The 25316-nt window shown below is 42.4% G+C and overlaps 1 protein-coding gene across 1 annotated transcript in view; it reads left to right on the forward strand.

The window, feature by feature from the left end:
• PIWIL2 (piwi like RNA-mediated gene silencing 2) overlaps positions 1 to 25316 on the forward strand; it is a 1312150-nt gene that overhangs the window by 168109 nt on the left and 1118725 nt on the right. Inside the window, exon 5 of the mRNA XM_053719412.1 lies at positions 20702 to 20782. Within this exon, the coding sequence (XP_053575387.1) occupies positions 20702 to 20782 (81 nt within the window). The remainder of the gene's footprint in view (positions 1 to 20701; positions 20783 to 25316) is intronic.

The raw sequence follows: 25316 nt of genomic DNA on the forward strand, positions 1-25316 counted from the left end.
CATGCAGTCGCATGTGTGAGGAGCTCTGATACATAGAAAAGACTTTCTGAAGGCGTCATTTGGTATCGTATTCCCCTTTGGGCTTGGTTGGGTCTCAGCAAAGCAGATACCAGGGACTGTAAAGGGGTTAAAGTTAAAAACGGCTCCGGTTCCGTTATTTTAAGGGTTAAAGCTTCCAAATTTGGTGTGCAATACTTTTAAGGCTTTAAGACACTGTGGTGAAATTTTGGTGAATTTTGAACAATTCCTTCATACTTTTTCGCAATTGCAGTAATAAAGTGTGTTCAGTTTAAAATTTAAAGTGACAGTAACGGTTTTATTTTAAAACGTTTTTTGTACTTTGTTATCAAGTTTATGCCTGTTTAACATGTCTGAACTACCAGATAGACTGTGTTCTGAATGTGGGGAAGCCAGGGTTCCTTCTCATTTAAATAAATGTGATTTATGTGACACTGAAAATGATGCCCAAGATGATTCCTCAAGTGAGGGGAGTAAGCATGGTACTGCATCATTCCCTCCTTCGTCTACACGAGTCTTGCCCACTCAGGAGGCCCCTAGTACATCTAGCGCGCCAATACTCCTTACTATGCAACAATTAACGGCTGTAATGGATAATTCTATCAAAAACATTTTAGCCAAAATGCCCACTTATCAGCGTAAGCGCGACTGCTCTGTTTTAGATACTGAAGAGCATGAGGACGCTGATGATAATGGTTCTGAAATGCCCCTACACCAGTCTGAGGGGGCCAGGGAGGTTTTGTCTGAGGGAGAAATTTCAGATTCAGGGAAAATTTCTCAACAAGCTGAACCCGATGTGATTACATTTAAATTTAAGTTGGAACATCTCCGCGCTCTGCTTAAGGAGGTATTATCCACTCTGGATGATTGTGAGAATTTGATCATCCCAGAGAAACTATGTAAAATGGACAAGTTCCTAGAGGTCCCGGGGCTCCTAGAAGCTTTTCCTATACCCAAGCGGGTGGCGGACATTGTAAATAAAGAATGGGAAAGGCCCGGTATACCTTTCGTCCCTCCCCCCATATTTAAAAAATTGTTTCCTATGGTCGACCCCAGAAAGGACTTATGGCAGACAGTCCCCAAGGTCGAGGGAGCGGTTTCTACTTTAAACAAACGCACCACTATACCCATAGAAGATAGTTGTGCTTTCAAAGATCCTATGGATAAAAAATTAGAAGGTTTGCTTAAAAAGATGTTTGTTCAGCAGGGTTACCTTCTACAACCAATTTCATGCATTGTCCCTGTCACTACAGCCGCGTGTTTCTGGTTCGATGAGCTAGTAAAGGCGATCGATAGTGATTCTCCTCCTTATGAGGAGATTATGGACAGAATCCGTGCTCTCAAATTGGCTAATTCTTTCACCCTAGACGCCACTTTGCAATTGGCTAGGTTAGCGGCAAAGAATTCTGGGTTTGCTATTGTGGCGCGCAGAGCGCTTTGGTTGAAATCTTGGTCAGCTGATGCGTCTTCCAAGAACAAACTCCTTAACATTCCTTTCAAGGGGAAAACGCTGTTTGGCCCTGACTTGAAAGAGATTATCTCTGATATCACTGGGGGTAAGGGCCACGCCCTTCCTCAGGATAGGTCTTTCAAGGCCAAAAATAAACCTAATTTTCGTCCCTTTCGTAGAAACGGACCAGCCCCAAGTGCTACGTCCTCTAAGCAAGAGGGTAATACTTCTCAAGCCAAGCCAGCCTGGAGACCAATGCAAGGCTGGAACAAGGGAAAGCAGGCCAAGAAACCTGCCACTGCTACCAAGACAGCATGAAATGTTGGCCCCCGATCCGGGACCGGATCTGGTGGGGGGCAGACTCTCTCTCTTCGCTCAGGCTTGGGCAAGAGATGTTCTGGATCCTTGGGCACTAGAAATAGTCTCCCAAGGTTATCTTCTGGAATTCAAGGGGCTTCCCCCAAGGGGGAGGTTCCACAGGTCTCAATTGTCTTCAGACCACATAAAAAGACAGGCATTCTTACATTGTGTAGAAGACCTGTTAAAAATGGGAGTGATTCATCCTGTTCCATTAGGAGAACAAGGGATGGGGTTCTACTCTAATCTGTTCATAGTTCCCAAAAAAGAGGGAACGTTCAGACCAATCTTAGATCTCAAGATCTTAAACAAGTTTCTCAAGGTTCCATCGTTCAAAATGGAAACCATTCGAACAATTCTTCCTTCCATCCAGGAAGGTCAATTCATGACCACGGTGGATTTAAAGGATGCATATCTACATATTCCTATCCACAAGGAACATCATCGGTTCCTAAGGTTCGCATTCCTGGACAAGCATTACCAGTTCGTGGCGCTTCCTTTCGGATTAGCCACTGCTCCAAGGATTTTCACAAAGGTACTAGGGTCCCTTCTAGCGGTGCTAAGACCAAGGGGCATTGCAGTAGTACCTTACTTGGACGACATTCTGATCAAGCGTCGTCCCTTCCTCAAGCAAAGGCTCACACGGACATAGTCCTGGCCTTTCTCAGATCTCACGGATGGAAAGTGAACGTGGAAAAGAGTTCTCTATCTCCGTCGACAAGGGTTCCCTTCTTGGGAACAATAATAGACTCCTTAGAAATGAGGATTTTTCTGACAGAGGCCAGAAAAACAAAACTTCTAGACTCTTGTCGGACACTTCATTCCGTTCCTCTTCCTTCCATAGCGCAGTGCATGGAAGTAATAGGTTTGATGGTAGCGGCAATGGACATAGTTCCTTTTGCGCGCATTCATCTAAGACCATTACAACTGTGCATGCTCAGTCAGTGGAATGGGGACTATACAGACTTGTCTCCGAAGATACAAGTAAATCAGAGGACCAGAGACTCACTCCGTTGGTGGCTGTCCCTGGACAACCTGTCACAAGGGATGACCTTCCGCAGACCAGAGTGGGTCATTGTCACGACCGACGCCAGTCTGATGGGCTGGGGCGCGGTCTGGGGATCCCTGAAAGCTCAGGGTCTTTGGTCTCGGGAAGAATCTCTTCTACCGATAAATATTCTGGAACTGAGAGCGATATTCAATGCTCTCAAGGCTTGGCCTCAGCTAGCGAAGGCCAAGTTCATACGGTTTCAATCAGACAACATGACGACTGTTGCGTACATCAACCATCAGGGGGGAACAAGGAGTTCCCTGGCGATGGAAGAAGTGACCAAAATCATTCAATGGGCGGAGACTCACTCCTGCCACCTGTCTGCAATCCACATCCCAGGAGTGGAAAATTGGGAAGCGGATTTTCTGAGTCGTCAGACATTGCATCCGGGGGAGTGGGAACTCCATCCGGAAATCTTTGCCCAAATTACTCAACTGTGGGGCATTCCAGACATGGATCTGATGGCCTCTCGTCAGAACTTCAAGGTTCCTTGCTACGGGTCCAGATCCAGGGATCCCAAGGCGACTCTAGTAGATGCACTAGTAGCACCTTGGACCTTCAAACTAGCTTATGTATTCCCGCCGTTTCCTCTCATCCCCAGGCTGGTAGCCAGGATCCATCAGGAGAGGGCGTCGGTGATCTTGATAGCTCCTGCGTGGCCACGCAGGACTTGGTATGCAGATCTGGTGAATATGTCATCGGCTCCACCATGGAAGCTACCTTTGAGACGAGACCTTCTTGTTCAAGGTCCGTTCGAACATCCGAATCTGGTCTCACTCCAGCTGACTGCTTGGAGATTGAACGCTTGATCTTATCAAAACGAGGGTTCTCAGATTCTGTTATTGATACTCTTGTTCAGGCCAGAAAGCCTGTAACTAGAAAAATTTACCACAAAATATGGAAAAAATATATCTGTTGGTGTGAATCTAAAGGATTCCCCTGGGACAAGGTAAAGATTCCTAAGATTCTATCCTTTCTTCAAGAAGGATTGGAGAAAGGATTATCTGCAAGTTCCTTGAAGGGACAGATTTCTGCCTTGTCTGTGTTACTCCACAAAAAGCTGGCAGCTGTGCCAGATGTTCAAGCCTTTGTTCAGGCTCTGGTTAGAATTAAGCCTGTTTACAAACCTTTGACTCCCCCTTGGAGTCTCAACTTAGTTCTTTCAGTTCTTCAGGGGGTTCCGTTTGAACCCTTACATTCCGTTGATATTAAGTTATTATCTTGGAAAGTTTTGTTTTTGGTTGCAATTTCTTCTGCCAGAAGAGTTTCAGAATTATCTGCTCTGCAGTGTTCTCCTCCTTATCTGGTGTTCCATGCAGATAAGGTGGTTTTACGTACTAAACCTGGTTTTCTTCCAAAAGTTGTTTCTAACAAAAACATTAACCAGGAGATAGTCGTGCCTTCTTTGTGTCCGAAACCAGTTTCGAAGAAGGAACGTTTGTTGCACAATTTGGATGTTGTTCGCGCTCTAAAATTCTATTTAGATGCTACAAAGGATTTTAGACAAACATCTTCCTTGTTTGTTGTTTATTCTGGTAAAAGGAGAGGTCAAAAAGCAACTTCTACCTCTCTCTCTTTTTGGATTAAAAGCATCATCAGATTGGCTTACGAGACTGCCGGACGGCAGCCTCCCGAAAGAATCACAGCTCATTCCACTAGGGCTGTGGCTTCCACATGGGCCTTCAAGAACGAGGCTTCTGTTGATCAGATATGTAGGGCAGCGACTTGGTCTTCACTGCACACTTTTACCAAATTTTACAAGTTTGATACTTTTGCTTCTTCTGAGGCTGTTTTTGGGAGAAAGGTTTTGCAAGCCGTGGTGCCTTCCATTTAGGTGACCTGATTTGCTCCCTCCCTTCATCCGTGTCCTAAAGCTTTGGTATTGGTTCCCACAAGTAAGGATGACGCCGTGGACCGGACACACCTATGTTGGAGAAAACAGAATTTATGTTTACCTGATAAATTACTTTCTCCAACGGTGTGTCCGGTCCACGGCCCGCCCTGGTTTTTTAATCAGGTCTGATAATTTATTTTCTTTAACTACTGTCACCACGGTATCATATGGTTTCTCCTATGCAAATATTCCTCCTTAACGTTGGTCGAATGACTGGGGTAGGCGGAGCCTAGGAGGGATCATGTGACCAGCTTTGCTGGGCTCTTTGCCATTTCCTGTTGGGGAAGAGAATATCCCACAAGTAAGGATGACGCCGTGGACCGGACACACCGTTGGAGAAAGTAATTTATCAGGTAAACATAAATTCTGTTTTTCTGGGTGATAAAACCATGTGGTGATCATTGTACAATAATTTATTGCATGATGTTTATGTCTCAGTTTTGGGTGTATATATGGAAATAACATTGTAGAACTTTCTTTTTTGTCCTGATTAACTTCTTGATGAAGTGATAAAGCTAAATGCAAAGAAATAAAAAAAATTCTTACCTGATAAATTTCTTTCTGGATATGGTGAGTCCATGACGTCCTTAATTTGCCAGCAGGAGGAGGCAAAGAGCACAACAGCAATGCTATCATTCATCATTTCACTTCCCACAAACCCAAGTCATTCGACCGAAGGGAAATGGAAAAAGGAATAATTCAAAGGTGTAGAGATGCCTGACGTTTAGTTAAAAATAACTGTCTCAATAAAAAAGGTGGGGTTGGGGACTCACCATATCCGGAAAAAAATAAATTTATGAGGTAAGCATAAATTTTGTTTTCTTTCCTAAGATATGGTGAGTCCAAGACATCCTCAATTACTCGTGGGAATCAATACCCATGCTAGAGGACACAGATGACAAGGGAGGGAAAACAAGATAAGCAGACCTAAACAGAAGGCCTCAAGAACCTTTCTGCCAAAAAAAAAGCCTCAGCCAAGACAAAAGTATCAAATTTGGAAAAAATGGAAAAAATATTAAAGAAGTACCAAGTTGCAGTCTAGAAAATCTGATCCACAGAAGCTTCATCTTGAAGGCCCAAGACAAGGAGACAACCCTCGTGGAATGAGCTGTAATTCTTTCAGGAGGCTGCTGACCAGTCGTTTCATAAACAAAACAGATTATACTTCTCAACCAAATGGAAAGAGAAGTAGCAGTAGCTTTCTGACCCTTACACTTTCCTGAGAAACAACCAACAGGTCAGAAGACTGGCGTAAATCCTTAGACTGTGCACAAACATTTCTCATGAGAAGAAGAATAAGGACATAATGAAAGAACAGCAATTTGCTAAGTAATATCTCTATCAGAAATCACTTTAGGAAGAAAAACCCAACTCAGACCAAAGAACCGCCTTATCACCTAGAAATATAAGATAAGGTGAATCACACTGCAAGGCCTAGAGTTCCAAAACTTTCCGAGCAGAATAGGTAGCAAAAAGAAACAAACCTTCCAAGATAATAACTTATTATCTGTGGAATGCAAAGGCTCAAAACGGAGCCTGCTCGAAAAACTAAAAGAACAAGATTAAAGTTTCAAGGAGTTACAATAGATTTTAACACAGGCCTAAAGCTAACCCAGGGCCTGTCAAAAATATTATACATCTTGTGCAACCGCTAGGCACTTGTGTAACAAAATCTATAATGCAGAAATCTCTCTTCAGAATACTGACTGACAAACCCGTCTCCAGACCTTCCTGGAGAAAAGACAAAATCTTAGGAATCCTGACCTTACTCCTAAAGTAACATTTATATTTACGCCATACCTTAAATAAATCTTTATAGTTACAGGCTTGCGAGCCTGAATCATAGTCTCAATGACGACTCAAAAAAAATAAGGCTTAGACAGAACCAAGCATTCAATCTCCAAGCATTCAGCTTCAGATAAGGGAGATTTAGATGACTAAATGGACCCTAAATTAGAAGGTCCCTTCTCAGAAGTAACCTCCAAGGTGGACGACATTACATCATCACTAGGTTTGCATATCAGATCCTGTGGTTCGGTCATGCAGGAGCTATTAGAATTACAGATGCTCTCTCATTAATTTGCTATGAGCAATAACTAGTGGAAGAAGCACAAATGGAGGAAACAGGTATGCTAGACTGAAGTCCCCAGAATCCTCCAGAGCATCTATCAGTGCGGCCTGCGGATCTCTTGACCTTGAACCGTACCTTGGAAGCGTGGCATTCTGCCGAGACACTATGAAACCAACTCCGGCAACCGCCATTTGCAGGTTAACCTAGAGAACACCTCCGGATGGAGAGCTTACTCTCCAGGATGAAATGTGTGTCTACTCAGGAAATCCGCTTCCCAGTTGTCCACTCCTGGAATGTGGATGGCAGACAGACAACAATTGTGAGATTCCGCTTACTGAATAATCCTTGCCATCTCTTTAAACGGCTTAAGAACTCCAAGTTCCTCCCTGGTGGTTAATGTAAGCCACTGAGGTGATGTTGTCTGACTGGAACCTAATAAAAAGGGCTAAGGGCAACTGAGACCAAGCCATCAGAGCATTGTAAATCGCTTTCAACCCAAGATGTTTATGGGGAGAACAGACCTTTCTCAAGTCCATAGTCCTTGCGCCTTTAACGAGTCCCATACTGCTCCCCAGTCCAGCAGGCTTGCATTCGTGGTCACAATCACCCAAGAAGGTCTCCGGAAGCATGTTTATTGAGACAGAAGCTCTTGTCGACTGATCTAGATCTTTCCTCTGAGACAGATCCGAATGGACTCCATTCCATTGTCTGAGCATGCATGATTGCAGAGCTCTCAGATGGAAACAAGCAAAAGAATGATGTCTATGGAAGCAACCATCGGAACAATGACCTCCATACCTTGAGCCACTGATGGCCGAACAGTAGACTGCAGAGAGAGGCAAGTTTAAAGAATCTTTGATTTCCTGACATCTGCCAGAAACATTTTCAGAGCTAGGGAAACTATTATGGTCCCTAAGAAACTACCCCTGTAGTTGGAACAAGGAAACTCTTTTCCAGATTCACTTACCATCCGTGGAAACGAAGAAAAGACAATAAAATCTTTGTATATGAGTTTGCTTGTTGAAAAGATGACACCTGAAACAATATGTCGTCCAGAAAGAGCACCACAAGTCCCTCGAAACCTGATCACTGCCAAGGTAGCTCCCAGAACCATAGAAAAAAATTATGGTTGTCATGGCAAGGCCAAAGGGAAGAATCACAAATTAAAAGTGTTTGTCCAGAAATGCAAATCTCAGGAACTTAAAGATACACGTCCTCCAGTTCTATGTTCATCATTAACTGACTCACTTGGACTAAAGGAAAAATGGAACCAATGGTTTCCAATTTGAAGGACAAAACCCTGAGACAACCTTTTGAGACCCTTAAGGTCTAGATAAGTACAAAAAAGTCCCTCTTTTTCGGGAATTACAAAACGGTATGTATAGAATCCTAAACCCTGTTCCCTGCAATAACTGGAGCTATCACTCCTAGGAGAGACAGATCCCCAAACGCAATTCATAAATGCTTCTCTGTTATCTGGAGTGCAGATAAACTTGAGAGGAGGAACATGCCTCTGGAGGAAGGATTGAAATCTATTTAGTAATTCTGAGATACTATGTCTACAGCCTATCTGGGACATTCATGCTAAAGAAAAACAGAGACATTCAGCTCACTAGTTGGTCCGATCCCGGATCGGGGTCAAATGCTTCATGCTGTTGTAGACTCAGCTTCAGGTTTCTACCCTGACATCCTCTAGGACTATTTTCCTTGTCTTGTTGTAGAAAAGACCCTTTTCCACCATAATATCTGAAATATTCCTGCCGCACCAGGACCAAACAAGGTCTTACCCTTGTAAGGAAGCGCCAGAAGCTTGGAATTTGAGGAATTCAGCCCCCACACCTGCAACAAGCACTATAAAGTCAGATATCTTGGCTCCCAGCTATTAACTTGCATGGAAGCATCAGAATAAAGAATTGTCTAGCTTAAGCTCCATAATTCTGTTCTTTATCTCCTCCAAAGGAGTCTCTACCAAGACGGAATTAAAGAAGGCGTTGCACCAAAAGGATGCTGCACATGACACAGTGGCAATACCAACTTCCATGTAAGCCTTCAGCTTAGTCCATTGATCCTAAAAAGAGCAGCTATTCTCTATAGGGACCGTAGTTCTCTTAGCCAGAGTAGAAATGGCTCCTTCTACTTTAGGCACCATGCACCATGATATTTAATGGAGACAGCGACAGGAAAAAGGAATCCCTGATCACTCCTATTCATGTGATATCATCTCCTAGCATGGTGTTGAACAGGAAGAACTTCCACAGTGTAAAACTAGTATTTTTAAAGTTTACTAGATTCCTAAGGGTTGACAACGACAGGCGTATCATAGTTGTCCAAAAAAACAAAACCTCCTTTAACAATACACAAGATGTACAAGCTTTAATCTAAAGGATACTACTTCAGCATCAGATGAAGGAATCATTCTGTCCTAATATGAGATTTCACCCTCAGAAGCTAACAACATATCCTCATTAGACTTATGAGAAGGGACAACCTGAATAGCAGTAGGCGGAACAAAAACCTTACTATCTGAAGCTCTAAATTTTCTCTTGCATTTTCCCTGTAACATAGGAAAATCAGATAATGTTACAGAACTGCCACCAGAACAAAGTTATCAGCGTGGTTTCGTGGACTCTCACTGCCAAGAAAGAAAATTAATTTATCAGGTAAGCATATATTTTGTTTGCTTTCTAATGGCAGAGTCCACAGTTTCATTCATTACCTGTGAGAAAGCAATACCCAGGCTGAAAAGGACACAGAATGAATAGGGAGGGAAAAAATACACAAGGCAGTCCTAAACTGAAGGCTTGAAGTCAAACAGTGTTCACATTGGATTTTTGACCCCTGCGCTTTCCAGCATACATAACGAAGAGGACTGATGCTATTCTTTGGTAGCATCAAGGTAGAACTTCAAAGCTTTCACAACATCCACATTTTTTAACAAGCACTCCTTCTGGGAGGAACAATTGGGACAATAAGAAGGTTCCACAATTTCCTTATGAATAGTTCCCCTTGGGAGACCCTGCATGACGAGTAAAAATGTTTCCCTTTCTCCAACATAGGTGTGTCCGGTCCACGGCGTCATCCTTACTTGTGGGATATTCTCTTCCCCAACAGGAAATGGCAAAGAGCCCAGCAAAGCTGGTCACATGATCCCTCCTAGGCTCCGCCTACCCCAGTCATTCTCTTTGCCGTTGTACAGGCAACATCTCCACGGAGATGGCTTAGAGTTTTTTAGTGTTTAACTGTAGTTTTTATTATTCAATCAAGAGTTTGTTATTTTGAAATAGTGCTGGTATGTACTATTTACTCAGAAACAGAAAAGAGATGAAGATTTCTGTTTGTATGAGGAAAATGATTTTAGCAACCGTCACTAAAATCCATGGCTGTTCCACACAGGACTGTTGAGAGCAATTAACTTCAGTTGGGGGAACAGTGAGCAGTCTCTTGCTGCTTGAGGTATGACACATTCTAACAAGACGATGTAATGCTGGAAGCTGTCATTTTCCCTATGGGATCCGGTAAGCCATGTTTATTAAGATCGTAAATAAGGGCTTCACAAGGGCTTATTAAGACTGTAGACTTTTTCTGGGCTAAATCGATTCATTATTAACACATATTTAGCCTTGAGGAATCATTTTATCTGGGTATTTTGATATAATAATATCGGCAGGCACTGTTTTAGACACCTTATTCTTTAGGGGCTTTCCCAAATCATAGGCAGAGCCTCATTTTCGCGCCGGTGTTGCGCACTTGTTTTTGAGAGGCATGACATGCAGTCGCATGTGAGAGGAGCTCTGATACTTAGAAAAGACTTTCTGAAGGCGTCATTTGGTATCGTATTCCCCTTTGGGCTTGGTTGGGTCTCAGCAAAGCAGATACCAGGGACTGTAAAGGGGTTAAAGTTAAAAACGGCTCCGGTTCCGTTATTTTAAGGGTTAAAGCTTCCAAATTTGGTGTGCAATACTTTTAAGGCTTTAAGACACTGTGGTGAAAATTTGGTGAATTTTGAACAATTCCTTCATGTTTTTTCGCAATTGCAGTAATAAAGTGTGTTCAGTTTAAAATTTAAAGTGACAGTAACGGTTTTATTTTAAAACGTTTTTTGTACTTTGTTATCAAGTTTATGCCTGTTTAACATGTCTGAACTACCAGATAGACTGTGTTCTGAATGTGGGGAAGCCAGAATTCCTATTCATTTAAATAAATGTGATTTATGTGACAATGACAATGATGCCCAAGATGATTCCTCAAGTGAGGGGAGTAAGCATGGTACTGCATCATTCCCTCCTTCGTCTACACGAGTCTTGCCCACTCAGGAGGCCCCTAGTACATCTAGCGCGCCAATACTCCTTACTATGCAACAATTAACGGCTGTAATGGATAATTCTGTCAAAAACATTTTAGCCAAAATGAACACTTATCAGCGTAAGCGCGACTGCCCTGTTTTAGATACTGAAGAGCATGACGACGCTGATAATAATGGTTCTGAAGGGCCCCTAACCCAGTCTGATGGGGCCAGGGAGGTTTTGTCTGAGGGAGAAATTACTGATTCAGGGAACATTTCTCAACAAGCTGAACCTGATGTGATTACGTTTAAATTTAAGTTGGAACATCTCCGCATTCTGCTTAAGGAGGTATTATCCACTCTGGATGATTGTGACAAGTTGGTCATCCCAGAGAAACTATGTAAAATGGACAAGTTCCTAGAGGTCCCGGGGCTCCCAGAAGCTTTTCCTATACCCAAGCGGGTGGCGGACATTGTTAATAAAGAATGGGAAAGGCCCGGTATTCCTTTCGTCCCTCCCCCCATATTTAAAAAATTGTTTCCTATGGTCGACCCCAGAAAGGACTTATGGCAGACAGTCCCCAAGGTCGAGGGAGCGGTTTCCACTTTAAACAAACGCACCACTATACCCATAGAGGATAGTTGTGCTTTCAAAGATCCTATGGATAAAAAATTAGAAGGTTTTCTTAAAAAGATGTTTGTTCAGCAGGGTTACCTTCTACAACCAATTTCATGCATTGTCCCTGTAGCTACAGCCGCATGTTTCTGGTTCGATGAGCTGATAAGGCGGTCGATAGTGATTCTCCTCCTTATGAGGAGATTATGGACAGAATCAATGCTCTCAAATTGGCTAATTCTTTCACCCTAGACGCCACTTTGCAATTGGCTAGGTTAGCGGCTAAGAATTCTGGGTTTGCTATTGTGGCGCGCAGAGCGCTTTGGTTGAAATCTTGGTCAGCTGATGCGTCTTCCAAGAACAAGCTACTTAACATTCCTTTCAAGGGGAAAACGCTGTTTGGCCCTGACTTGAAAGAGATTATCTCTGATATCACTGGGGGTAAGGGCCACGCCCTTCCTCAGGATCGGCCTTTCAAGGCAAAAAATAAACCTAATTTTCGTCCCTTTCGTAGAAACGGACCAGCCCAAAGTGCTACGTCCTCTAAGCAAGAGGGTAATACTTCTCAAGCCAAGCCAGCTTGGAGACCAATGCAAGGCTGGAACAAGGGAAAGCAGGCCAAGAAACCTGCCACTACTACCAAGACAGCATGAAATGTTGGCCCCCGATCCGGGACCGGATCTGGTGGGGAGCAGACTCTCTCTCTTCGCTCAGGCTTGGGCAAGAGATGTTCTGGATCCTTGGGCGCTAGAAATAGTCTCCCAAGGTTATCTTCTGGAATTCAAGGGGCTTCCCCCAAGGGGGAGGTTCCACAGGTCTCAGTTGTCTTCAGACCACATAAAAAGACAGGCATTCTTACATTGTGTAGAAGACCTGTTAAAAATGGGAGTGATTCATCCTGTTCCATTAAGAGAACAAGGGATGGGGTTCTACTCCAATCTGTTCATAGTTCCCAAAAAAGAGGGAACGTTCAGACCAATCTTAGATCTCAAGATCTTAAACAAGTTTCTCAAGGTTCCATCGTTCAAGATGGAAACCATTTGAACTATTCTTCCTTCCATCCAGGAAGGTCAATTCATGACCACAGTGGATTTAAAGGATGCGTATCTACATATTCCTATCCACAAGGAACATCATCGGTTCCTAAGGTTCGCATTCCTGGACAAGCATTACCAGTTTGTGGCGCTTCCTTTCGGATTAGCCACTGCTCCAAGGATTTTCACAAAGGTACTAGGGTCCCTTCTAGCTGTGCTAAGACCAAGGGGCATTGCTGTAGTACCTTACTTGGACGACATTCTGATTCAAGCGTCGTCCCTTCCTCTAGCAAAGGCTCACACGGACATTGTCCTGGCCTTTCTCAGATCTCACGGATGGAAAGTGAACGTGGAAAAGAGTTCTCTATCTCCGTCAACAAGGGTTCCCTTCTTGGGGACAATAATAGACTCCTTAGAAATGAGGATTTTTCTGACAGAGGCCAGAAAAACAAAACTTCTAGACTCTTGTCGGATACTTCATTCCGTTCCTCTTCCTTCCATAGCGCAGTGCGTGGAAGTGATCGGTTTGATGGTAGCGGCAATGGACATAGTTCCTTTTGCGCGCATTCATCTAAGACCATTACAACTGTGCATGCTCAGTCAGTGGAATGGGGACTATACAGACTTGTCTCCGAAGATACAAGTAAATCAGAGGACCAGAGACTCACTCCGTTGGTGGCTGTCCCTGGACAACCTGTCACAAGGGATGACATTCCGCAGACCAGAGTGGGTCATTGTCACGACCGACGCCAGTCTGATGGGCTGGGGCGCGGTCTGGGGATCCCTGAAAGCTCAGGGTCTTTGGTCTCGGGAAGAATCTCTTCTACCGATAAATATTCTGGAACTGAGAGCGATATTCAATGCTCTCAAGGCTTGGCCTCAGCTAGCGAGGGCCAAGTTCATACGGTTTCAATCAGACAACATGACAACTGTTGCGTACATCAACCATCAGGGGGGAACAAGGAGTTCCCTAGCGATGGAAGAAGTGACCAAAATCATTCTATGGGCGGAGTCTCACTCCTGCCACCTGTCTGCTATCCACATCCCAGGAGTGGAAAATTGGGAAGCGGATTTTCTGAGTCGTCAGACTTTGCATCCGGGGGAGTGGGAACTCCATCCGGAAATCTTTGCCCAAGTCACTCAGCTGTGGGGCATTCCAGACATGGATCTGATGGCCTCTCGTCAGAACTTCAAAGTTCCTTGCTACGGGTCCAGATCCAGGGATCCCAAGGCGGCTCTAGTGGATGCACTAGTAGCACCTTGGACCTTCAAACTAGCTTATGTGTTCCCGCCGTTTCCTCTCATCCCCAGGCTGGTAGCCAGGATCAATCAGGAGAGGGCGTCGGTGATCTTGATAGCTCCTGCGTGGCCACGCAGGACTTGGTATGCAGATCTGGTGAATATGTCATCGGCTCCACCTTGGAAGCTACCTTTGAGACGAGACCTGCTTGTTCAGGGTCCGTTCGAACATCCGAATCTGGTTTCACTCCAGCTGACTGCTTGGAGATTGAACGCTTGATCTTATCGAAGCGAGGGTTCTCAGATTCTGTTATCGATACTCTTGTTCAGGCCAGAAAGCCTGTAACTAGAAAGATTTACCACAAAGTTTGGAAAAAATATATCTGTTGGTGTGAATCTAAAGGATTCCCTTGGGACAAGGTTAAGATTCCTATGATTCTATCCTTCCTTCAAGAAGGATTGGAAAAAGGATTATCTGCAAGTTCCCTGAAGGGACAGATTTCTGCCTTGTCTGTGTTACTTCACAAAAAGCTGGCAGTTGTGCCAGATGTTCAAGCCTTTGTTCAGGCTCTGGTTAGAATTAAGCCTGTTTACAAACCTTTGACTCCTCCTTGGAGTCTCAACTTAGTTCTTTCAGTTCTTCAGGGGGTTCCGTTTGAACCCTTACATTCCGTTGATATTAAGTTATTATCTTGGAAAGTTTTGTTTTTAGTTGCAATTTCTTCTGCTAGAAGAGTTTCGGAATTATCTGCTCTGCAGTGTTCTCCTCCTTATCTGGTGTTCCATGCAGATAAGGTGGTTTTACGTACTAAACCTGGTTTTCTTCCAAAGTTGTTTCTAACAAAAACATTAACCAGGAGATTATCGTACCTTCTCTGTGTCCGAAACCAGTTTCAAAGAAGGAACGTTTGTTGCACAATTTGGATGTTGTTCGCGCTCTAAAATTCTATTTAGATGCTACAAAGGATTTTAGACAAACATCTTCCTTGTTTGTTGTTTATTCAGGTAAAAGGAGAGGTCAAAAAGCAACTTCTACCTCTCTCTCTTTTTGGATTAAAAGCATCATCAGATTGGCTTACGAGACTGCCGGACGGCAGCCTCCCGAAAGAATCACAGCTCATTCCACTAGGGCTGTGGCTTCCACATGGGCCTTCAAGAACGAGGCTTCTGTTGATCAGATATGTAGGGCAGCGACTTGGTCTTCACTGCACACTTTTACCAAATTTTACAAGTTTGATACTTTTGCTTCTTCTGAGGCTATTTTTGGGAGAAAGGTTTTGCAAGCCGTGGTGCCTTCCATTTAGGTCACCTGATTTGCTCCCTCCCTTCATCCGTGTCCTAAAGCTTTGGTATTGGTTCCCACAAGTAAGGATGACGCCGTGGACCGGACACACCTATGTTGGAGAAAACAGAATTTATGTTTACCTGATAAATTACTTTCTCCAACGGTGTGTCCGGTCCACGGCCCGCCCTGGTTTTTTTAATCAGGTCTGATAATTTATTTTCTTTAACTACAGTCACCACGGTACCATATGGTTTCTCCTATGCAAATATTCCTCCTTAACGTCGGTCGAATGACTGGGGTAGGCGGAGCCTAGGAGGGATCATGTGACCAGCTTTGCTGGGCTCTTTGCCATTTCCTGTTGGGGAAGAGAATATCCCACAAGTAAGGATGACGCCGTGGACCGGACACACCGTTGGAGAAAGTAATTTATCAGGTAAACATAAATTCTGTTTTTTTTCGGTGCTGATCAAAGGGAATCCGGTCCTACCGGTTTCTCCAAACCTGACCATTTGCTGGTGTGGGCTTGAAGCCGCTCCCGCTAGATAAACCTCTCTCTTCCAGCAGACACTGTACGTCCGCATTCTACACTCGGGTATGACAATCTCAACTCCAGACGTTGACATCATCCACAACAAATGATGGCAAGGTAATGGCAAACAAAACTTGCTATAATGATCCAGGGAAAACATTAAGGGTCACTTCACCGTTGCTGCAATGCCTATAACCACATTACTTGGTTAGATAATGTAATAGAATTTGTTTTTTGTAGCTATGCCTGAAATCCTCACTTTATAGTTTGTAAAGAGATGAAATCAACAGGCTTTGCATTTAGTGGTCTGTGTATTGTTTAAGTTTACAAAGAATACTTATTCATGCAACAATTAGGCAAATCAGTGATGAATGAAACATTGATCAACTCATAAGGTTATATATTGAAAATAATCTAATAAGCAATTCAATCCATGCAGGCTGTATTTTGTTAGCAAGTTGTGTAGTCTTTTGAGACTGAGAGATGATTAATAGCAGCTAGCACAGGTTAATTACATAAGTGTTCACAGTCAATTAGTTGCAAGAATGTGTGTGAAAAACACAGGCTTGTCACAAAAGCATTCACTTTGGAGCAAGGTATGTTTAAAGGTGGATATAGTTATTAAACACATGCAATATTGTGTTGCTAGAAATACATATGCAAACAGCTTTTAGTTAGGTATCAATACTTGCAGTTTCCTGAGATACTTGAGAGCTGTGAATAAAATCTTTGAATAGCGTGCTGTTAATCTTTGAAGATATACAGAGAGAGTGGAAAACAGTTTGTCTGAACTGGAAAAGCTGAATGCTGAACAGAGCGAAGGCCAAAAAAGGGTGACATTACTGAAGTCTGAAGCTGGAGCAAGGAGAAAGTTACATTCTAAGTATTGGAAGTTCATTCAGCTGGAGTCACTGGTTACTATCACTGGTGTATCAGAGCTGTGGTCTCAAATGAGATATTCAAGCAATGAAAAGGAAGTGATGATTTCCTTAAATAGGAGATGTGGGAGGTGACGTTCTTAAAGGGACATGATATAGAACATGATATAAGATAGATATAGGATATGACAGTTGCTCCACTCCCAAATGGCCAATGAAGTTGCAGAAGAGGAGGAGAGCGAGAGGAGCAATTTTTAAAATAAAACTTGGTTTTTATTTCATCAAGTTATAAACAAACTTCCCTAAAACAGCTTCCAGCAATAGCCCATACTTTACAGGAAACAACTTACAGGTTTTGTCTACATGCCGTACTCATAGCTGACACAATTTCCCTTATTGATATTAAGAGTAGAAATAACTTTAGGAAGAAAACCTAAGTTAGTATGCAAACCAACTTGTCAGCATAAAAAACAAGGTATGGTGGATCACACTGTAAAGCAGTTAATTCAGAAACTCTGAGAACAGAAAAATTAGTAACAGACACAAAACTTTACACGAGAAAAGATTAATGTCAATAGAATGCATAGGCTTAAACAGAGCATGCTGGAGAAGTCTTGGAACAAGATTGAGTCTAAGGAGTTGCAACAAATTTGAACACAGGCCTAATTCTCTCAATAAAGTCCAGAAAAGAAAGTGCACTAAGCCTCCCAAAAATAAAATACAAAAATATTTATTTCAATACTCCAAAATTAAAGCAGTGCCCAAGTGTGCATGTGCACAAAACGCGTCTGCTACGTTGTGTACCTGCCTATCATCCTGGCATTATTATTTTACCTGACCTATGTTTTTAATGTATTGAAATACACTTTTTTGTATTTTATTTTTGGGAGCCTTAGTGCGCTTTCTTTTCTGCACTTTTCTGTTACATTGTTTAGCGTGTGGAGCGGTCACGCTTAGAAAACAGTCTCTACCTTACACCAAGAAAGGGAGAATGTTTCCGCCCTCTTTACATTGAGCTGTGTTTGGAGTATCACCATCGGATGGATCATTTGTGAGTGCTTCGTTGTGCAGATTTTCTTTGTATATACTAATTCTCACAATAGCCTGAATAAAGGACATAACGTGTCACCCTAGCCAACCTTTTATGAAAAAAATCAGAAAGGTCAGAATCTGAGCCTTAAGAGGTGTAGCTGAAAGGCCCTTCTCCAAGCTTTCCTGGAGAAACAAAAGGCTATGAGGAACCTTCACCTTATTCCAGGAAAAACCTTGTTCATCACACCAAGAGAAGTAGGTCTGTCACACCCTGTGATAAATGCATATAGTCACAGGCTTAGACGCCTTAATTAAAGTAATAATGATCTTGTCAGAGAAATCTCTCCTTGACACTACTATAAGCAACCAATGTCCACACAGTCAGCGTTAGAGAATCTAATTTTTGTTAAAAAAAACGAACCCTGATGTAGAAGGTCTGGTCTCTGGGGCAGTCTCCAGGGAGGAACAGTTGACATCTTCACGAGAACTGCAAATCAAGTTTTGCATGGATACATCTGGAGCAATAACAATCACAGAGAAACCTTGCTGTTTTACTCGTGCGATCTCACAAGGATGAAAAGCAATAGGAGGAAAGAGATAAACAAGACTGTACCTCCACAGAATCGATAATGTGTCCACCAGCTCCACCCGATGGGCCATCAATCCGTATCTAGGTATCTTAGCCTTTAGCCGAGAAGCCATGAGGTCTATCTCTAGAACCCCCCATCTGAGGGTTATCTGGGAATACACTTCCTGGTGAAGTGACCATTTCCTGGGATGTATGGCTTGTCTGACTTATAAGGGGCAGAATTCTTGGACTGCTTGCTCTTGTTCCAGACATAATTTAGTTACCAGTTACTTCTCGGCTGATCCGATTTAGAGGTAGCTGGAGATTTCTATACCTTATTTGAACAAACGGGGCTAAAATTACCATATTGACGAACCTTAAATTTAGATTTTTTTATCCTGGGGAAGGAAATCACCCTTACCCCCAATAACCATGGATATAATCAAATCCAACCTCAAATAAGTTCTTAACCTTAAATGGTAAGAAAAGCAGTCTGGACTTAAACACCATGTCAGCAGACCAAAAATTCAGCCAAAGTGCTCTCTTGGCGAAAACTTTAAATCCTGAAGATTTTGCATTGAAGTGGATGGTTTGCATAAGTGCATCACAGATTAATGAATTTACCATTTTAAGAGCTTCAAAACTATCCTGAATATCCTCCAAAGGGGTCTCTACCTTAAACATGTCAAATATGGAGTCACACCAGAATGTAGCGGCTCCAGCAACCACAGCGACACCCGTTACGGGTTGAAAAAGGAGACCCATATGGTTAAACAACCTTCACAAATAACCTTTCATCTGTCCATAAGGTCTCTTAAAGAAGTACTGCCCTCTAATGGAATAGTAGTTTTCTTAGCCAGAGTGGGTATAACACCATCAATTTTAGGAATCGTGTTCCACATCTCCTGATAAGTATCAGGTACTGGAAACATCTTCTTACAATGTGTAGGAGAGAAGGGGAATCCTAGTTTCTCCCATTACTTAGAAATATCGTCCGCCATTCGGACAAGAAACGTGAAGTTGTCAGAAGCCTTGGTTTTGGTCTGATACACCATGTCCAACTTAGGAATCTTCTGTTCCTCCGTTGGTTTAGACTCTTGAACATCTAAAGTAGAATGTAAAATTGACCTCCTCAGGTTCATTAGCAGGTTCAATAGAGTCGTCAGAGGAAGAAATCTTGCCCTCAGAAGCCACCAAGTAATCTTTTTCATCAGAAAGAGGAGCATGTACAAACATAGAAGTCTGTAGGCCCTAAAGAGTTTAGGATATTACTAGTACCCTGGTCATCTTGCAAATGCTTTATCTTTTGCTTCCTCTTTCCTGAGATAGAAAAAGCATTCAGCGCAGCGAAAACAGCAGATTGGAGCAGTGCTGCAAAGTCATTAGGGAGAGAGACCATCCCAGCAGTTAATGTGAAGGTTGTGCCACAAGTCACTGCCTGTGAAAAATCAGGTGAAGGAGTACTCCGGGATAAGGTTTGGCATTTTAGCTCTAGCAGATTCCTGAGAAGTAGAGGGCTTTGAATGGTTAAAGGGCCATAATACCCAAATGTTTAAACACTTGAAAGTGGTGCTGCATAGCTGTAAAAAGCTGACTAGAAAATATCACCTGAACCTCTCTATGTAAAAAAGAAAGATATTTTACCTCAAAAGTTTCTCAGTAGCCACATCCCATTGTAAAGGACTTTTAAAGAAAGAAGGGGAGACAAAGAGAGGCACTTGTGTGTACCAGTTGAACAAATACAGAGACTTGTATATATCCACAACAGGGTACTCACATTCTGCAGGAGCACTCATACAGTGCTATCAGGCACGTACTTGGTAATCACAGCAACCCAGCTTGCTGGGTTTCCAACGTGAAAAGCAGGAACACTTCAGGCTTTAGTTCCTAAAAGCTGGACAATGACTACCCACAGGAGCGACCTCTGTATATCAGCACATACCGTAGGTGTAAATGCTTCAGCACAAACACATAGGCAGTGTAAGGACCAGCATGGGACTGTAGCAACCTAAGGGTTAAGGCTGTAGGGAGTGAGATAGGAGTAGAGGGCTGGGTAGTGAAGCTAATGCAACAATGTTTTTTGGGGTTTTTATTATAATCACATCTTGTTTTCCTCCTCCACATTTTGGCTTTTACTCCTTTTAAACACCCCTCCACTTGGCTTTTCGTGTAGTTGAGGTATGAATGAGGTGTGTTTTCCCCTTTTTTTCTTTTGAGGTTTTGGGAACTTTGCCTCCTTTTGCTAGGAATGTATATCCAATACGTAACAGCTCATGGGCTCTCGTCACCATGAAAGAAATTAATTTATCAGATAAGATATAGATTATTTTTTTTATCATACCACTGTACTAGTATTTTGCATTCTATTCTGACAAATTTGTATTTCTTTTCTTGCAGAATGATGAGAATTCTTGATATGAAACTTGTTGGTAGAAATTTCTATGATCCCTCTAGTGCCACAGTTCTCCATCAGTACAGGTGAGTTTTTTTTTTTTTTTTTAGATATTTGCATAAAATGTAATACTATTTTACTATCCATAGCTATGTAACACACAAATTAATTGTATTATATAGCATAAATGCTGCTGGTTGTTCGTTCCTGTGAGTGTGTTTCTCTCTGTGTGCATTCATTTTAAAAGATTTATAACATTTTAAAGCAGGTGAAAATTGTATTTCAAATTCTCAGCAGAGAAACTAATTTATTTTGTTTAAAGGGATTGTCTTGTCAAAATTAAACTTTCATGATTCAGATAGAGCATGCAATTTTAAGCAACTTTCTAATTTGCTCTAAAATCACCAAAAGCTTTTGTACTCTCCCACCTTCCTTTATATATGTTTTTTTCTTTGCCTCCCAATAGTAAGTGAAGAATTTAGGTGATCCGTATTTCTACTTTGAAAGGGGTTCTCAGACGTATGTGAGACCTGTTACTCCCTCAATCAGGAAACCTTTGGATCAGTAGTGCATTGAGTACTGGGTAGTGAAACAATATTTCCCTATTGGATTTTAGTCACATGCCTTCCACTGGTTTCACATGGACATATTCCTGGTCTACTACTGCTATGCCGTTGTCATTCTGCTCTCTAATATCCTCTGCTGTCTACTGGAAACTGCTTTTCTCTACAGCCGGTAAGATCAGCGGAGCAGGTCCTTTTTTAGTTAAAGGGAACAACAACACCTTTTTGACATGTTCTAAACTAACTTATTTTAATTGTGCAAAATAAACTAACAAACTATTCTGTATGCAGTATTTTCATCTTACTGCATTCTGTTGTAGATAAAAGCTTTATCATTTAAACGTTGCTCTTCAGACTTGTACCTGCAAAGTATGCTGCCATATTGCAAAGTTGGTTCCACAACAGTGGGTCACGTGATACACACGACACCTTCTATTTCTAAAGTTGAGGAAGCAGATTGAGACCTGCAGTGTCTAAGAAGAACAGCTTCAAGCAGACAGGCACTGTTATGTTTAAAAATAGCACACGCAGGGAAGCAATTGTGAGGGGGGAGGAGAGGGAGGCACAGGGGGGGAAGAAAGAAAGCATACACTCTGCATATAAAATTGTAAAAAGGCATTTGCATTCATCTACATTACATATTTACTCCGGAGCCTTTCTTCCAAGTCCCCCCTGTGCATTCCTCTCCTCCCCCTGTGCATTCCTCTCCTCCCCCCTCCCACTTCCTTCCCTGCGTGTGCTATTTTTAAACATAACAGTGCCTGTCTGCCTGAAGCCGTTCTTCTTAGACACTGCCAGGCTCAATCTGCTTCCTTTAGAAATAGAAGGTGCCGTGTGCATCACGTGACCCGCTGTTGTGAAACGTACGTTGCAATATGGCAGCTTACATTGCAGGTACAAGGCTGCTGAGCAATGTTTAAATGATAAAACTTTTATCTACAACAGAATGCAGTAAGATGAAGACTGCATACAGAATTTAAGTCAGTATATTTTGCATAATGAAAAAATATTGGTTTAAAACATTTCAAGCAGGTGTTGTGGTTCCCTTTAAGTAAAGAGCACTCGCATAGTCTGCAGGCTGTTAATAGATTTTCATTTCATGTATAGCATAGCCAGGGAACAATCATGTTACACACAGTCATATAGCATCTTTTTTTCCTATCTTTTTCTTGTGGGTGTTAGATATCACATGTGTAGAAGTTTGGACTCTCACCACCTTATGAAAGAAAACATAATTTCTTTCAGATGGCATGGAGAGTCCACAAATCTATTCTAATTACTAGTGAGATTTCAACACCTGACCTCCAAGAGGAGGCAAAGAACACCCCAGCAAAGCTCTAAGTATCCCTCTTTCCATAATACCCAAGTCATTCTTTGTCTTCATATATCTAGAGGTGTGCGAAAATGGTGCTCTGAAGAATATTTATTTTTAATCCTTTAATGGGTAGTTTCCCTGCATGCAAGGATTGGGGTAATGCTGGGTCCACGTAATCCACTTGAGTAAGAGTTGTGGTGGCTATTAGCTGTTGGAGGTCGGCAGGGTAGTCCTTGCTTCTCCACTAACAATTTATGCTAACCCCTATATAGAAAACCAGGGTTGGTTACTCTGCTTTTCTTTTATTTTCAGGTCACTGTCAAAGGTCAGATGAAGCTGACAGACCTGGAAGTGCGGTGACTGCTCCACAGCAGAAGACCCTGGAGGGTAAGTCCTTTTGTATATATTTCATAAGACAAGAAAATATCATGGAGGAAGGACTGGGATAATCAGGGACCTAGTGGGACCTGCTTTCCTCATGAGGGTTTTGAATATTTAATAGATATATATATCTGCAAGGTTGAGATTTCTCCAACATTGGTGTGTCCGGTCCACAGCGTCATCCTTACTTGTGGGAATATTCTCTTCCCCAACAGGAAATGGCAAAGAGAGCACAGCAAAAACTGCCCATATAGCCCCCCCTCTGGCTCCGCCCCCCAGTCATTCTCTTTGCCGCTATGAACAAGTAGCATCTCCACGGAGATGGTGAAGAGTATGTGGTGTTAGTTGGTTTTTTATTCTTCTATCAAGAGTTTGTTATTTTAAAATAGTGCCGGTTTGTACTGTTTGCTCTAAAACAGAAAAGGATGAAGAGTTCTGTTTAAAAGAGGAGTATGATTTTAGCAGCAGTAACTAAAATCAATTGCTGTTCCCACGCAGGACTGTTGAGCCCAGAGAACTTCAGTTGGGGGGAACAGTTTGCAGACTTTTCTGCTCAAGGTATGACTAGTCCATTTTCTAACAAGACTTTGTAATGCTAGAAGACTGTCATTTTCCCTCTTTGGGATCGGTAAGCCATTTTCTTAGACTCAGAATGAAGGCTTATTAATGGGCTATATACTGGTTGACACTATTGTGGGCTAAATCGATTGATTTATTCGATATTTATATGTTGTTTGAAGTGTTTTGAAACTTGAAAATACTTTGGTAGCGTTTTTAAGCGCCAGGCAGTCGTTTAGACACCTTTTCCAGTCAGGAAGGGCCTTTCACTCTAGTAGGCAGAGCCTCATTTTCGCGCCTTAATTGCGCAGTTTCTTCTGGATGCAGTGCATGCAGTTTCATGTGAGACGGTCCGGTGGCCATTAAAAACGTTTCTGGAAGGCTTATTTCTGTGGTGAATAACCCCCAAGGACAGGTGAAGCCGCAGCAAACGCTGGGACTATAGTGGGTTTAAAATTGTTAATTTGATAAAATAGCTCCGGTTTGCTCATTTAAGGGGTTACAAACTTGAAAATTGGTGTGCAATACTTTCAAAGCATTAAGACACTAGGGTGCAAATTTGGTAAGGATCGGATATTTCCTTCATAGTTTTTCACACATTCAGAAATAAAGTGTGCTCTGTTTAACATTTAAAGAGACAGTAACGGTTTTGTTTAAAAACGGTTTTATTGCATTAATAGACTGTCTAACATGTCTGTACCTTCAGATAGAACATGTTCTGTATGTATGGAGGCCAAGGTGGTCCCCCCTTTAAATGTATGTGAGAATTGTGCCATGGCGTCCAGACAAAGTAAGGACAGTACTGTCACATTTAATAAGGTTGCCCAAGATGATTCCTCAAATGAAGGTATTGGGGGTAGTTCACCATCCTCTCCTTCTGTGTCAATACCAGTTATGCCCGCGCAGGCGACACCTAGTACATCTAGCGCGCCAATGCTTGTTACTATGCAACAATTAACGGCAGTAATGGATAATTCTATAGCTAATATTTTATCCAAAATGCCAGCATTTCAAAGAAAGTGTGATTGCTCAGTTTTAAATACAGTGGAAGAGCAAGAGTGCGCTTACGATAATTTATCTGTCATACCCTCACACCAGTCAGAATTGGCAGTGAGGGAGGGTTTGTCGGAGGGAGAAATTTCTGATTCAGGAAAAGTTTCTCAACAGGCAGAACCTGATGTTGTGACGTTTACATTTAAGTTAGAGCATCTCCGTGCCCTACTTAAGGAGGTACTAACTACTCTTTGGTCATTCCAGAAAAATTGTGCAAAATGGACAAATACCTAGAGGTCCCTGTGCACCCTGATGCCTTTCCGATACCTAAAAGGGTGGCGTACATAGTGACTAAGGAGTGGGAGAAACCAGGCATACCTTTTGTCCCACCTCCTATATTTAAGAAAATGTTCCCCATTGTCGACCCAAGGAAGGACGCATGGCAAACAGTCCCTAAGGTTGAGGGGGCAGTTTCTACGCTAGCCAAATGCACGGCTATTCCCATTGAGGATAATTGTTCTTTCAAAGATCCTATGGATAAAAAATTGGAGGGTTTGCTTAAAAAGATTTTTGTTCAGCAAGGTTTCCTCCTCCAGCCAATTTCGTGCATTATTCCTGTCACTACGGCGGCGTGTTTTTGGTTCGAAAAGTCGCTCAATAAGGAGACTCCATATCAGGAAGTCATGAACAGAATTCACGCACTTAAGTTAGCTAATTCCTTTATTTTAGATGCCGCTTTGCAATTGGCGAGGTTAGCGGCAAAAAATTCAGGTTTTGCAATTGTGGCGCGCAGAGCGCTCTGGCTAAAAT

Source organism: Bombina bombina, chromosome 6 (assembly GCF_027579735.1).
Source record: "Bombina bombina isolate aBomBom1 chromosome 6, aBomBom1.pri, whole genome shotgun sequence".
NCBI lineage: Eukaryota > Metazoa > Chordata > Amphibia > Anura > Bombinatoridae > Bombina > Bombina bombina.